The sequence below is a fragment of the Myotis lucifugus genome, unplaced genomic scaffold, assembly GCF_000147115.1.
Source record: "Myotis lucifugus unplaced genomic scaffold, Myoluc2.0 scaffold_222, whole genome shotgun sequence".
Taxonomy (NCBI): domain Eukaryota; kingdom Metazoa; phylum Chordata; class Mammalia; order Chiroptera; family Vespertilionidae; genus Myotis; species Myotis lucifugus.
In genome coordinates this window covers 2,048,874-2,065,332 of record NW_005871270.1, presented here as the reverse complement: position 1 = coordinate 2,065,332, position 16,459 = coordinate 2,048,874, and the positions used below count along the sequence as shown (strand labels likewise).

The following is a 16,459-nucleotide window of genomic DNA, read 5'->3' as shown; positions in this document are numbered from 1 at the left end:
TAGGTGGCAGCAGCGCCCCTGCCAATCTCCTCCATGGTGTCCCTCCAAACCACAAATCTGGTAATTTCACTCCCTGTCTTAAACCCTTCAATGATCCGTGAAGGACATTAGTGGAAGTACAGGTGAAATTCAATAAGGCCTTTAGTTTAGTTAAGAGTATAGCATTAATATTAATTTTCTGGTGCTCATAACTGTACTGTGATTATATAGGATGTTAACACTAGGGAAAGCTGGGTAACATATATAGAAACTTTTCTGCTAATGTAAAATTAGTTCAAAGTAAAAAGTCTAAGAGTTAATAATTAAAAAACAAACCACCACCTCCAACTGTGCCTCACTGCTCTCAGGACAGTATCCAAACTCATTTAGAAAGTCCAGGGATCTGTCTGGGTTGCCCTCTGGGTCCCCATCTGCCTCACTCTCAGCTTTTCCTTCTACCTGGAACTTCCCCACTTCTCTGCTGGCGCTCCCCCTGTCCCTCAGAACCTGGGCTTGCTATTGTTTCCGTGGAGGGACTTATCTGGGCCCTCACATTTGTTAGGAACCCCTTCTATAGGTTTCCCCATTGTGATTGCTCGGTCACCCCCAGCTAGACCACAACCCCCATGAGGGCACTAGTGTTAGAGGCCCCAGTCTATATGTATTAAATGGAAGGATGGAAGGATGGAGGAAAAGAAAGAGGGAAGGGCGGGGTGACAAGATCACAGGTGAACCTACTCCAGCCCTGACATTTGCCACCTGAAGCCTAGACATGCCTGGGCCCTGAAAATCAATCATCCTGTCCCCAGCTTCTACAGTGCCCGGGCTCCAGGCCCTTCCCTACCTCCACTCCTTCCTAGTATCTTGATTTCTCTAAAACCTGCTGTGCCAGGAGGATGGCTGGGACCCGAGCTCTCAGCAGCCTGACCAGCCTGTCCTGCAAACCAAGACCCTGGGGGCAGCAGTAATGGAGCTGGGGCTCCTGGTCCTAGCCAGTGATGCCCTGGAGGCGGGGCTGGCTATGCCTGGGGACTCAGAGTGGGGCTGCTCTCCCTAAGCCCAGCCTCACCTGGTAAATATTTCATCCTCAAGCTGCTCAGCTAATCCCTATTAATTTCAATACCGCCGCCTTGCCTGGCTCAGCTCCCAATGCATTATTTATCCCCTTTGTTTGTTTGTCGCTAACAGGTGGGCCCCAGCGGAGCTGCTGACTGGGGACAAGCCTACTCCATCACAGTGTGGCTGTGAATTAATCATGAGGACTAATGGGAACCACCTCAGCTCCAGGCACTTCTCAATCCGCCTCCCCTTGCCCTGGCACACAGGGGTGGGCCAGGGCCATCTCAACCCAATTTAACTCAATTCAAAACAATACATTTTACTTACTATCTGCCTACATGAGTCAGATGCCATGTTATGCTTTGGGGAGACAAGCTGAACAAAACAGATGAAAGTTCCTGCCCTCAGGGAACTTACAATCTACTGGGGGAGAGAGGCATTAAACAACTCATTTCTTAATTATGACTGTGACAGGGTGTGTAAAAGGAGTGCAGGGTGCTAGGGAGTATGCTGTGGGGACAGGAAGACTGCCTGGGGAAGCAAAATCTGAGATGTGCTCGAAGGATGAGTGGGTATTAATTAGGCCAAGGGATGGGAATGGGGCGCCCAAGGGAAAAATGAATGTGGGAAACCTTAAGGTGAGTGGCGCCGTGGCAGGTTCCAGGAAATGAGGGCGGGCATTGTGCTGGGGGACAGGGACATGAGCGCGGCTTGAAAAGGGGCAGGGCACTGCCCTAGACCAACAAGGCCCAGTGGGGAGACACTCTTCTCCCTGAACAACCAGCATTTGTCCTGGTGGATCACCCTGAACACCTGATACACACACACACTCACACTGCCTCTGCTGAGTTGAGCAACATTTGATTTCTTGACTTTGTGCTCCCAAGAGATGGTCAAGACCATTAACCCCCAAATGCAGATAGGAAACTCTGGGGAGCACTTGGCCTGGGGGCTTGTGAGGGGCCTGCGTGGGCCTTGCAGCACTCTGAGGCTTAGGTGCGCTATGGCAGGACAGCACAGGACACGCCATGGCCCCCAAGGCGTAGACCAGGCACAGGGTGGGGAACGCTGACCCACCGCAGCCACACATGCTCAGACCACCTCTCAGGAAGCGACTCCCCTCGCCTCTGAAAACCCAGTACTGGACTGGGCACCCAGAAGACCTCAGTAAACATACATCTTCTGAATGAATGACTGAACAAAAGCGAATGCCCAGCAGAGAGCTTTTCCCCAGACACGCCCCTCAAAACTCTCCCAGAGATTTAAGTAGACAACTGAGCTAACCTGTACTCAGGGTTTTACAGCGCATCCAATTCCTCAGAGGAAGCCTGGAGAGGCAGGAGCCATCATGAACCCCAATTTAAAGAGAAGAACCAGAGGCCCAAGAAGGTGAATGACGTCCTCAGGACCCCCACCTGGAAGTGATGAGCCTTAACTAGCAAGAGGCCAGCCTGGCTCCAGAATATCCACAGATCCACCCGCTCTGTGGGCACTTCCCTAGGAATCTCTCTCGGTGACTCCAGGGACCTTAGCTCCCAAGAACAATCCTAAAAAGCACCTGGCTTAAGAATCAAGGGCAGCTCTGCCAGGGCAGGCGCCTCATTGTGCACATGGTCGGGATTTGTAATTCGATTCAAAGTGGCCGCTTTGAAAATCCATATGTCTTCAGGCTCCCCGTACATCATGGTGTCAGGTCCTGGAGCGGAGGCATCCATCGGAGGCTCCCAACACCACGGTCTGTGTGCCCGCACGCCTGATCCCACCCATGCCTGTCCCTGGCTCCCAGCGGCTCTGGCAGCATTCCCACCCTGTGCCAAGACTCCCGCTAGCTGCCTGCTTGGCCCACCTTACCCTTGCCTCCACACTAGTCTGCCTGCTGGGCCCCAGCCCTGCCCCATTTGCCTCCTCTGCCCTATCCAGACTCTGCTTGCTCTCTTGGAACTAGGAAGCCAGCACAGAGGCAGCCTCGATAACTCGCTAACGTGCTGCCCATGCTGTTCTTAAAAATTTATGACTGTGCAACATGAAAAATCCGGCTGAGGAGCCGTCATTAGCGGCGCTACCTTCCTCCCCCACCAGCGCCACCCTCGTAAATTGAGATTTATGGCTGCGGCAGGCGGGTGGGGTGTGTGCAGGCAGTGAGGATGCTGTGGGGGAGACAGGGAGAGACCGATGAGGCGGCGGTGGGGCCAGGGGCTCCCCCCTGCGGCAGCTCCCGTTTATCACAGTCGGCTGTGATACCTCCTGAGAGAAGGCCTGGCCTCTCGGTGTCTGCACAGATTCCACTAGCACTGCGAGTGGATGGGGAGGGGCATATCCGGTGCCAATCACTGGCTTCTTTAGGTATAGGACCAGATCCCGAGGACCAGGTGCTAAGCAAAGGACTCTTAGGGTGATTTGGGAGGGGGAAGGTTGGACCTGGGGAGAAAGTATCCTTCTTGTTGGGGTCACAGGCCTGGGCCCCCAGAGTCAGCTTCTCTAACCAGAAGCATCTAGGCTGGGCTGTGATTGTGGTATCTCAACCACAGAACTGAGGGGAGGCAGGGAGGGTGGAATAAGGAGGCCAGGAACCTTCCCTTCCTTCTCCTTTCTCTGGCAAGAAGGGCCACTGGAGAGGCTAGTAAAGGCGAGTGCAAGTGCTGGACCGAGTCTCAGCCTTCTCCCTACGGGGCCAGGCTGGGGCTGAGAAGAGGAGGTGATCCCACCAGCCCGCCCTCCCCCTCAGCAAGCCCTCCCCTCCTCTCCTCCCCTGCTCACTTAGCCCTGTCAGCCAGGCCATTATGAAATTGGGGTTTCATTTACAGACTAATTAAACATTACAGCTTGTTCACAATTACAACGCGGGGATGAGGGAGTAACTAATTACGGAAGAAATGAGCTAACATTTATCTCTGCTCCCACCCTCCCTCTCCCCGCTGCCCCCCCAATCTGGCTTCCTCCCACTCTCTGGTCAGTACCAGCTCAAAAGGCTTATTTCCTAGGATGGGGACTGGAAGGACCCCCCACCCACCCGGGACACAAGATCTTATTGCAGTTCCCAGCCACTCTGGGGGAGGGGCTTAGCTCCCAGGGCCCTGCCTAGGGACAGTCACGGCTCTTGCACAGGTCGGTGTGTGACTAGAGTAGGACCCTGTTTCAGTATGTGGTTATAACATCTGGGCTGGGGGTGGGGGTCACGCCTGCCCTTTGGTGTACGAGTGTGACAGTACTGTGGGGCTCAATGGATCTTTACCGTGTGGGACGAGGTTTTGGTGTGGCTGCTACAGACAACAGCGTGTGTGATGGGGTGTGAGCGTGAATGAACCATGCCCTCACCCCCCAACCCCAAAACAGAACAGAACAGAACAGAGAAGAACTAGGTGGCTGCAGGAGGTGATGCTCCAAGCAGGCCTGAGACGTGGCCCTGGCAGCCCCAGGCCCCAATCTCCCCTGGGAGGCCCCAATCTCCCCTGGGAGGCCCCAATCTCCCCTGGGAGGCCCCATTCACTAGTGTCTCTGAAGCAAGAGCGGCAGAAGGGTACCCTGCCCCGCGTCTCACCTTGTCCCTGCCCTCAGGCTGGCCTTGGCTGCTGGCCAGATGCCCCCTGGGGTCCAAGGAACCTTGGGGTTCTGGGGCCCCCTATGGGCAGGAGTCCTGGGCCTGGCTGGCCTGCCACAGCGTTTAATAATAGTAACAGGGAGAGTAAGCGTTTCCATCCTTCCTGCCTTTGGGCAGAAGAAGAAAGGAAAGAGGAGGGAGCGGAGGGAGTGGAGGGAGCGGAGGGAGCGGGCTGAGGGAGGCTTTGAGGCCTCAGAACTCACATCAAACAGCCGGATCTGGGCCTAATTGTCTGACCCCTGCCCCTGCCTTCAATCAGCTCTGAGGCTCCCCGCCCGCCCCTTGCCTAACTAGCAGCCATGTTCTCCTCATTAGAACAAGCTCCCCTTGCACACGTGTCCCCGGACATGTTCCCAACACTCCCCGCTCCCACCCTGCCTGGTGGGTGGGTACAGCTGGAACCCAGTTTTGGAGGGGCCTCTGGGACAGCTACACCTCAGCCACCACAGCTGCTGGCCTGAGCTGCTCGGCCCCTCCCAGAACTGCAGGAGCCTGGATGCCGCGTGCTGTGACATCCCTGGGCAGGCTCAGCTGCGGGAACATTCTGTCCTCTGTGTGTCCTTCTTGCTACAGCCCAATTGTCTCAGACACACAGCTCCTGAGGGCGGGGGGTGTTTGAATTCTGTTCCCTTCTGTCTGGTTCAGCCTGGCAGGGGATCTGGTCTGGGTCAGGGTTTGTGTTCAGAGGCTACAGGCTGAAGGAACTTGTCTGCCTACTGTACATGGAAGGTTCTTTTAAATGGATCCAGGCGTGGCGATGCGTGTGTGCTTGGGGTTGGCGGCATGACAGTGAGGAAGTACAGCTTGCCGATTAAGAGCTCTGACCCTAGAGAGGTGTGTGTTTAAATTCTGGCTCTCCACGTCCTTGCTCTGTAGCCTTGGGCGAATGACAACCTCCTGAGCCTCAGTTTCCTACCTGGTGGTATCTCCTATCTCACAGGGTTTGGGAATTCAATGAGACAACAGACATAAAGTCCTCTTGACTACATCTGACACCTGGCAAATGTCGTAGAAGCTACTGGTACAGATGGGGATTCAGGCCAAACCAAAGACATTCCCCTCTCCGTCGGCCCCGGGCCCCACCCTTCCCAGCTGGGCTCTGGGCCCTGGTCAGTAGCGTTAAGGACTGGAAGACTGTGAGGAAGGGTCCAGAGTCCCCCAGAAGATGAAGAACAGCTCCCAGGGGCACAGCTAAAACCAGGGCAGAAGAACCTAAGCTGGAGCCTAAACTCAGAGGCAAGGATGTCACACAGCAGCAACAGGTAGGAGGGGCAGTGCCCAGCTTAAGGATTGTCAGGGGGTATTGGGTTGGATGAGGTAGGTCAGCAGGACTGGTCCAGGAGGTATGGATCGCCCCATGCATACTGTGGGCAAGGGAGGAGGGCTGCTATGAACACCACTGGAGCACAGCTGTCTGGGCTGCTCTAGGAATCCATTCCCAGGGAACCAGGCCTGTACAAGATTGGGGGAGGGGCCCTGACATTGTCTCTCACCTTAAACCAGTGGTAATGACTTGCAAATATTGATGAAAACGCAAACTAGCGAGATTGTGTTTTTCGGGGAGTGAAGGTGGGGAGAGGGGATAAGGAGGAAAATAAACTGAAATGAAGTCCGGTTATCTCCCATCTGTGGCTGCTCCTAATCCCCCAGCCCAAAGGAATCCAATGCAGCCCCTTATCTGCCCTGTCAATCACTCCATCACTACCCAGTGCTTGGTGGGCACCGCACGCCCTCACATACACTCAAGCACATGCTCACACATGCACACACACGTACACACTCACTCCACCGACTCTTGCGCCAATACTCCCGCCCACCCCCAGCCCATTACTCCTCTGAGTAGGAGCAGCAAGCTCGCGGGTCCTGCCAGATGGATGCAATTTGCATAATATCAGCAGCGGAGGCAGCAAGATCACCAGGGGTCAGGGCGCTGACATCCCCGCACAGTCTATCTGCAAGTGCTAATTTGGCCGGCATTGATCTGTCTTTCTGATTTCTTTGTCATTTACGTCTGCGATGGTTTGACAGGAGATACAGAGAGAGACAAGGGGAGGCCTGGCTGGGGCCCGGGGCTAGGAAGGTAGGGAAACAAAGATTGTACTTCCCAGTGCAGCACACACACAGAACACATACATACATATACCAGAACTTTCCTCCATCCATCCGTCAGTCCACTCACCCATACGTCTATCCATTTTCCATCTGTGGTTGCTACTGAAGACCAGAGCATGATGTCTGGCAAAGACTAAGTCTTTGATGTCCCTGGGGCTCCAAGGGTGCCAGCTTGGGGAGGGAGGTGCACACCCCTCTCCCTGAGCACCATCCAAGCAGGCCAGTGGAGGCTCTGTGCCTGGAGAGTCCTCTCCTCTCATGGCCATCCATCATCCTCACTTTCTTTGGGAGACACCACAAAGAACAGACAGGAGTGGGGGTAGTGCTGGGGAAGCATGCACTCCAGTGTCACTGGGCCCTCCCCACGAGGCAGCTGTCTGAAGCAGGGGGAGGTCCCCTCTAGGACAGCCAGGGAGGGGCTATCAGGTCTGCTGGGGCCTCACATCAATACTTCACCACCATCAGGTCATCTGAAAACCAGACACTGGGCTCTTGCTAATTCTGAAATCCTAGCTGAGCCAGAAAGTCCTGTATTGGATCATATTTAAAAGCCACATTCTGTTGAACCCTGGGCCAGAGTCCCCAAATTCTTCCTTGTGTTGGGAGGAAGGTTTATCATAGGGATGGAGACCCTGCCAGCATGGGAGATGTCACAGGGAAAAGGGAGGGGCAGAGATCACAAACCGGGGAAGAAAGAGCCCACTGCAGAGAAGTGGACATGGTTAAGGGAGGCAGAGGGCTTGAGCCATCCACAAGTGAAAGCCGCCTCCTGCTGGCCACAGAGGCTGTCTGGGCCCCACCTCCTTTCCCGTGGCTATGCTGGCAGAGGCAGGGTGATCAGAAGGAACTCCCTGCTGGGCAAGAGGGGGGCTGGTGTTTGCTGTGTGCTAATCCTAGGCCTGAGGTCTTCAGAGGGACCCGGAGAACTTCAAGGAGGGGAAGGCAAAGCTGTACTGTAGGCGAGCTCATTAGCCAGCACCCCCACACCTCCACTAGGAGGAGGGCGGGCGGCCCAGGGAGCTGGTGGCAGAAGCAGCAGAGAAAAGGCTGTCACTGTCCTTTCTTCCTTTTGGTATAAGAGTCTCCCCGAGCCGGCGATTCTCCTGTAGTGACACCTCTCACGGGCACTAATGAGATCCATGTCACAGAGCTAATGCGCTCTGACTAGGCTCTTGATAGACACCCCACTCCTTCAGGGGAGACCACAGGCCAGTACTGCCCTCCTGGGGCCAGACCCCCATCCTGCCACTTGCCAGCCCAGCTCTCTTGCCAAACTGTGCTGGGCAACAAACTCCTGAGAGAATCCACTTGTTGTCTGGCCATCCTGCCTTACCAGGAGCCTCAGAGGGACCCTCCTCAGTCCCTGAGCAGAGGGGTTAAGCAACCAGGGCAGGACCACCCAGCTGGACATCAGGGAAGGTTCCAGTTATTCTCCAAGACAGCTGAAACCAGCAGTCTATGGGCCTCCACGTCCCAACAACTGGTGAGATTTACTAACACTTCCTTTGCAGACTTCCCAAAAGAAAGAAGCAAAGGAGGCCTGGGTCTTGCCCTTAGAGAGGTCAAGTGTGTGGGGACTGATCATTAGCAAACAAATTATGATCAGGGACTAAAGGTGTATTCTGTACACCCTCACTGGGAGGGCCAGGCAGGATTCCCAGAGGAGGTGGCCCCTGGAAGATGGACAGGTTTTCCTGAGCCAAGAGGTAGAGGGCAAACCGAACTCACAGAGTAAGGACTGTCGGGGTCAGAAAGAGGTCAGAAGCCAGTGGTTGTGGGGCCTTGGCTCTGAGCGCGACTACAGCAGGAGTGAAGGGGTGGCGGTGCTTCCTTTCCGTTCTTCCTCAGTTGTTGCTACTGAAGCTTTGTCACGGCCTGTAAGTGTCACTGACACTGAAGGGAATGAGGGAAGTGAGCTTATTTTCTTCCTACTTGTCTCTGTTGGTAGCACAAAGCCTGACACCAAAAGGTACTCCCAGTTTCACAGTGATAAGAACAAAGGCTTTGCATTTATACGGTCCTGGGTTTGAATCCTGACTCCTCAAGTCAATTGGCTGAGTGGCCTCAGACAAGTAACTTAACTAGTTAAGCCTCAGTTTCCTGCCTTATACAATGGGAATGATGATGTCTGCCTTCATAATACTGGTGTGAAAATTAAATTCGTTAACACAAATGCCCCCAAATAATGTGCGTGTCTTGCTGACCCTGGGCTGGAAGGAAAGCAGCACAGCACTGAGCAGTCCCTGTGGAGGCTGCCTGCCGAGGGTCTTTGGTCCAAGCCAAGGAAGCGGACAGAGCCCACGAAACAGCCAGTTCCACACACATGCAGTCCCTCCTCACCCACAAGCCGCTCCAGCAGCTCTCTGCTCACCAGGCCAATCCCCTCCCCCAGGAGGCGTCCTCCCAACTGCGAGGCCATACTGACAGCCCATAGCCCGTCCTCCCAGAGCTTCACCGCTTCCATCGCTGGGCCCCCTCTCCCTCAGTCCCCAGGGCCAAGCCGTTACCCCCTCCTGGACGGTGCCTGTGGGCTCTGTGAGGGCTGGGCACTGTGTCACTTTACCAACACATTTCTAGCACTTATCACATAGTAGGAGCGAAGTAAATGTTCACTGACTTGGTCCTGACTCCATTCCCACAGCCACTGCTGGTTCTGAATTAACCATCACCCCCATGCACCTTACTGCACCTCCCCTTCTGCAGTTTCCCCTCACTAGTCTGCCCTGCACACACTCTCAGGCTGCTCTGACCAGGTCACTCCTCTACCCAGACATTCCCACACTCCCCCTCAAAAAACTCAGCCACCCATATCCATCCTAACAGCCATCTCCCCTTCTGTAGCTGCCCCCCCCATCAGTCCACCCCTCCCGTATGCCTGCTCCCTTGCTCTCTCAGCATCCCCACCACCCAATGCTTGGCAGGAGTCCCCGCAATGTAGACCCCACAGGCTCCTCCTGCCACACATACCCAAGAAAGAGGCTCAGGATCATCAGTGGGCTTAGGGTCATTGGTAATTTGGGAGAACCAAGCAGATCCTGGAGATGGCTAAGCTATGGGATCTGCAGAACCCTTGCCCAGCATAACCAATGCTGCCTCACCCCCACCCCCAATATACATACCACTCCCCACTCCAGGCTGGCAGCTCCTCACAGAGTTAATTAGCACCATGTCACTGAGGACCAGCCTGAGTGGCCAGTGACAGGAGCTGACCCCTGACCCCAGGGCTGGGAAATAGTCCACATCAAACTCTTACAGCACGACCCTTTTAGCACGCACAGTAACTCGGGGCACCGCCAGCTGAAGCTCATTAAAGCTGTCTCTTTGGCGCGAGGGCCATTAACCTCACTGCTCAAAACCCATGCCTCCCCTCCCCGCCTCTCCCAGCCCAATTAATGCCCTGCATCTTCCCTCCCTTCCAAGAACCCTCACCCACACCTCAGAGCCAACCAGGAGCTGGCAGGGCAGCCCCCTTCATTCAAAAATACAAACACCAAATACCAGGAATCCCCAGTGTCCTTGAGTACCCACTGTGTGCCAGGCACTGCACAAGCCCTTCACACAGCTGACTTCACTGAACCTTCCCAACAGCCATGAGAGGCAGTAGCACCATCCCTTGTCCAAGGTCACAGGGCTCTGGATGGTAAAACTAGAACAACTGGCTCCAAAGCCCTACTCTGTTGTCACTCACAGCCTTGGGCTGTCCCCTGGGGCCCACCCAGATGGAAAAACCTTCTCTTATAAAGAAGAAAGGAACACTTCAGGGGTCCTAACCCAGAATTGACATGAGTGAAGAGAGAAGAAGGGCACCACTGAGTCCCAGGAGGCAGCAAACAGTGGAAACAAGGAAGCCCTTCCTCTCAAAAATATACCCTGGATAGATACATGGAAGCAGGGCACCCAGCTCCCTGTGCAGGGTGAGTTAACCCAGTCCGGCTGGTCCCTGCCACTGGCCAAACTCAATTACAGGCAGTTCCTCCTCCCCCGGGCCAATGCAAGTCCTCTCACTGGTCCTCGTTCTCTGGTCTCTCCCTTTCCCATCACTCTTTCATTGACTCATCTACTCGTTCATTCACCAGCTGATTGGATTTATTGAGCACCATTAAGAACTAGTTTGTGCAGCACAGAGTGCCTCAGTGTGTCTGAATCAGAGCTCTGATCACGCTGTTTTCTCACAAACCTCCTGTCTCATCAAAACCTCATGAGAAATCCACTCCCTTTAACCTGCCATCCCAGGCCCTCTTACGTCCCCACTGATTTTCTAGCCATTCCCTAACCCAAAGGTCCCACTGCAGTCACTGGAAACTATTTGTAGATGTCTCACCTGCCATCTCAGTATGCCAGGCTTCCTCGTGCCCTCAGGCTTTGTACACACACTTCCCTCTAAGAAGAAAATCCTTTCCCCATTTTTCTGCCTAACAAACTCCTATTCATCCTTCAAGGATCTGCTGACTCAAGTGTCCTCTTCTCTAGGAAACTTTCTGCTTACCTCCCAGGCATATCACCTTGCTAGGTTTGGGGTCTCCACTAGATTGCATAGAACAGCAGTTGGGAGACAACAGCAGTTGGGAGCAATTGCTGTGGGGTACCCCCCAAATCCTTAGGCCCATTGACCACCCCCCACCCCCAACAAGAATGATACAGGGCGTCCCAGAAGTCAGTGAGTTGTAAGTGAAGGAGAGAAGCCATTTGGCAACTGAGAAAACGTTGTTTGGGGCAGCCCAGGTGTTTCTAACACAGCCCTCAGTGGCCTGGGTAGCAAATGCCCCGTTCAATCTCTGTCTCCTCCAGGATATGAGCTCCCTGAGGACAGGAACTTCTACTCAGAATGCCCAGCACCCACCAGGCACCAATGATGTCTGTGGAAAGGATGAGGGGCTCATCTGTAGCAAGTGACTGGTTCCTTTGGTGTATCTTGCCAGTCCCCTCCTTCAGCCCCTGATACCTTCCAAAAGGTACATAGGTTATGATAATGTCATAGTGCCACCCAAGAATACCCCTGTTCCTCTCCACTTGGAACAAAGCCTTGCCTGCTAAAAACCATTTGCATGCACATGTATGCACATGCACACAAAATAAGACACATAGAAATGAACAGACATACTTTCTGACAAGCTGATGATTGCTCCCATATACAGACACATGCCCTCAGGAAAATATAGAGATATACTGCTACACACATGCATCCCTCAAATATAGACATACACGGATACACATATACTCTTAGACACACGGAGACATGCAGCTGAAGTTGCCAAATGTACATGCGCACGCGCACACATACACACAGTCACTCACAGACAGGCACATATCCATACTGAGAGATCAGAGGCTAGCAGAGCCTCCAATGCTTAGAACCACGGCCATTTCAGCTCCTTCCAAGCAGTAATCCCCCTGAGGGTGCACCCCCACCTGGTACCCCAAGTGGCCCCTCCCAACCCAGGCACCGTTCAATGGAGGCTGCTGCTCCTGCGGGGGAGTCAATACCCTGTGGACGGAGCCATCGGTCAGAAGGACCCCGACTAATTAAAAGCTGGTGAGGTTTAAATAATTCATCTCCTTAACTCCCATTGATCGCCCAGTTTAGTGGCCACAGACTTGAAACAATATTAAACAGCCTCCTCCAGCTCCACGGGGGGTGGGTGAGCTGACAGGTGCCCACCCCTCTGAGGACATCTCCACCAGAGATTCAGCCAGAGGCAGGGGTAGCTTGGTTTGAATCCAAGGCCACCTGTGACCCCCCCAAAGCCCAGACCCCAGTCTCCTCCTAAATATTGTTTTGAGAGACCCTTTCCAATGGTCTGGTTTCATTCTCCCTTCATACCCCGCTTTCCCCGCTCTCCCCAGCTACGGAGAGCACCTTGTTAGAGCTCAAAAAAAGCCACAGAACCCCTCTGTGAGCCAGGGGACTGGGGCATGTGGACAGGAGACTGACCAGGCTGCCAGGGGGACATGTGGAAGGACTGACCAATGCCGCTGTGGGGCCGGCCTATGTGCTGCAGGCTGAGGCCCTTGTTCATGTCTAGAAGTCCGTTCTTGGGCCAGCAGCCCATGGCGAAGCTGTAAGCCTGGAAGACAGGAGGCAAGAATGGTTAACAGAGGCCCTGACCCTGAACCAACCCATCACTCCCCCCATCAAATCTTTCCCCCAAGGACTTATTCTCATCATACCACTTCACGATCGTCCCCTCACGGGGTCCCCTTGCCACCAAAAACCCCTTCCGGCTCTAGAGCTCCCTTTCTCCTGGGCATCTCCCTTTGGCCCTCACTGGGTGCCCCCTCACAACTCCTCTAGAGAGCTCCTATTTACTAAGACCCTCCTTGTCAGGACCCCGCCTCTCATCACGGGACCCCCTTCACCTTAAATTCCCTCCTCTCCAGAGTCCTCAGCACTCTGCTGGGCCCCCTCCCATAGCATTACTGGTCGCAGAGACTGTGGTCCGGAAGACTTGGAGACTAACGTATTCACACTTCACAGATAGGAAAACCAAAGTGAGAGGGGGCCCCACCTGCCTGTGGTCGTTGCTTTTGACCCAGAGACAGGCGAGGCTATAGAAGGCTGAGTGCCATGTGAGTGTTCAACTGGGGAGGGGTAAAGTCACCTGGTGACTCAAGCAGCAGTGAGGGGAGCACATGAAGGGTGTGTGTGTGTGTGTGTGTGTGTGTGTGTGTGTGTTAGGGGAAGCAGATCTCTGCTGAAGGTCAAGTGCTCACTTATGCATATTCAAAGCGGCCACCCATCGATCTGTACTTAATTGTTTTCCTGGGGTTGGGGAAGGAAGTGCTGGGGGCATCGATCTGCTCAGACCCCCAGCACTTCATTGCTCCCCTCCATCCCCTACTCCTGTCACCTGACAGCGGCCAAACTCCATGGGGAAGGAGGAGTAAGGTACATGGCAGGACAGGGATGGCACCTGCTCTTACAGCCCTTACAGGCATGATGACCTGATGTCACAGGTGAGGAAACTGAGACCCAGAAAGAAGAGACATACAAGGGTTAGAACACCATTAAGTGGCCCATTGGGAATTTAATTCCTGCTCAGCCTGCTGGCAAAGTCCTGGGCCCCTACCAGTGGGCTTGCATAGCTAGCTGACACTTCAAACATTATCCTTCCACTCACTTTAGAAGTCCCCAAACATCAGGCTGCCTTCTCCCAGTGGCAGGAAGCATGTGGGACAGTGGTCAATGGGAATGAAGCTTAGGTGAGTCCGCTGATGATACTAAAGTGACCGTAGCCATGGTCAGACAGGCACTGAAGTGACCCTGCCCATCACTATGCCCAAGAGGTCCCCAGCCCACCGCAGACTCCTTCATAAGGGAGAGCACCCAGCATAGGTTCAGAAACAAAGGCAGGAAACTGGACACAAAGTCCGTGCCAGGGCTGAGGAGCTGGGCAGAGGGCTAGTATCCTTCGTTCCCAGCTGCAGGAACCTAGCCTCGCCCCCCCGGAGAACTGAAAGGCTAGGAGTCAGTGTACTTCACCCTTAGCACCCTCCAAAGCCATTATCCTTGACCACAGAGGTACTAGCCACAGCCCAACTTCCCAGCCAACCCTCCTACCCTTTCCCAAGTCACAGCTGCAACCACAAATTGGGGGCTGAGTGTGAGACTCAAGGACAGGGGAGAGGTCGCTGGCTTTGAGCCAGGGCGGAGCTGGAGCTGGGAACGCAGGCGGGGAGGGAAAGCAGCCAGTGGGTGGTGCAGAGCTGAAGAAGCTGCTATGCATGGTCAGGGCCAGGGCTGGAGTGCAGTGGGCCAGAGAGCAGTGGCGGGCTGGCTTTCAAGTACTTTAAAATCACTTACAAAGGCCGGATTAAACGATCAGAAATTCCATTTAATAGGACAAATAAAGAAATAACAATCTACTCTATCAGCCTGGAGAAGGCAAGCTGGATAGTTTTTTTTCTCCTTCTAAAAAGGAAAAAGGGAAGGAAGGGAAAAAAAGAAGGATAATGTGTGTTTACTCAAGCAAAGAAAAAAATATTTAAGTGATGTCGGGGAGAAGATTGCAGTAACTAGTGAAGAATAACATCGTCTACTTTGCTGTCAAATCACACCCGAATTTCAGTAATAGATTCTCGGCTGACACTCAATTCAATTCGAAGGTGATCCTGCTTTATCCCAGCCCATCAAATATTAAACACTTGCATTAGCAGGTGCTGCCGCTTCCCGGCTTAAAGCGGCGGGCGGGCGGCAGGGCTGCTGAGGCCCCTCTGCTCTGCTCTCGGCTCAGGGACAGGGCAGCTCAACGTTATCTGCACGTCATCCTGAGTCTTATCGCAGCTAAGAGAGAAGACCACTTCAGATAACATTAGACGCTTGCCCCAATGCGTGTCAGTATGATTAGATTATTATTATAATAATGACTCCCCAAGAACTTCCCCCGACTGGGACATGCGGAAGGGGGGTGGAGGGCAGCGAGTCCAGGAGGACCAGGCTGGACCAGGGCAAGCCAGAACCCACGGCAGCAAACAGGGGCACCAAGCAAGGCGGCAGCGCCGGTCCCGCCTGACGGATGCCTTTCAGGAAGGGCAGTCTAGCTTGTCAGAGCCAGGGCGAGATGAATTGGCGTCTCCACCGTGGCCGCGGGTGTCATGCCGCACAGTTTCATATTCCCAGATAAGTGTGATAACCAATTGCTGCTGTGACATGGCCTCATCCAGCACTTCCTCAGGGGGGCCCAGGCGGGGGAGGGGCAGTGCGTGCACATGGGTCTGGCAAGCTCCTAATAAGAGGGATTTAATTTTTACAAATGCTGCTTCCAGCGGGGCCTTCACATACCAGCCAAAGTCCAAAATGATATTAAAAATGGTTAATTAAAACTGCTCTTCTTCAGCCTGGGCTCTCCCTCTGCTGCCCTGCTGAGAATCCTGGCATGTCTCCTCCAGGCACTGCCACATACTCCTGCAGAACTGAAACTTCACGCGTGACCACCAGTCTCATGGAACCCTCCAGGCACAGTAAGATGGACAGCACCTCAAGCTACCCCTGCCACCTCAGGCACCTTTCAGGCACAGCCAGTGGACACAGAGAGCCACGCAGCGAATACAGGGTCCTATAGCAACCTGTGCGCCCACCAATATGAGGTCTGAATACTTATACCTGCTGCCCTATGCACTTGTACCCACATGCCCACCACCCTCAGCACACATTTCTAAAGTCCCTGCCCTCCCCCCAGATATATGCACTATGGAGCGTGCATACCCATGCAAGTGTGCCCTTCCTTCCATTCCCACCCCCTCCTGACATCCTCCCTAAGAGATTACATTCACCCAGGATTCTTTTTTTTAAAAAATATATTTTTATTGATTTCAGAGAGGAAGGAAGAGGGAGAGATAGAAACATCAATGATGAGAGAGAATCATCGATAGGCTGCCTCCTGCACACCCCTAACTGGGGATAGAGCCCGCAACCCAGGCATGTGCCCTTGACTGGAATCGAACCCAGGACCCTTCAGTCCACAGGCCAACACTCTATCCACTGAGCCAAACCGGCCAGGGCTCCACCCAGGATTCTTAACAGAGACTTCCTGGGAGTCCATTTCAGAACAGGGTGGTGTGGGCTCTATGTCAGATTCTGGCTGGGAAGTCAAGTCTGGGACCCAGGGAACCATCAGAGCCGGATGATTCAGGAGGCTGTCCACAGGGACAATGGAGACAAATAGGCCCATGTGGGATTGGAGGCGGCTAGGAAAGCTTCCTGGAGGGCACCAG

At 54.0% G+C, this 16,459-nt stretch overlaps 1 protein-coding gene across 15 annotated transcripts in view; it reads right to left on the bottom strand.

Moving 5' to 3' along the window:
• Positions 1-16,459, bottom strand: part of ERI3 (ERI1 exoribonuclease family member 3) — a 129,929-nt gene that overhangs the window by 11,836 nt on the left and 101,634 nt on the right. For 10 of the 15 annotated variants that reach the window (XM_014463846.2, XM_014463840.2, XM_006098188.3 and 7 more), the window contains one exon: positions 12,681-12,813. In XM_014463846.2, coding sequence (XP_014319332.1) covers positions 12,681-12,813 — 133 coding nt within the window. Of the gene's footprint in view, positions 1-12,680; positions 12,814-16,459 lie in introns of those variants that run through there. The other 5 variants (XM_014463844.2, XM_006098192.3, XM_006098190.2 and 2 more) reach the window with 1 other exon arrangement.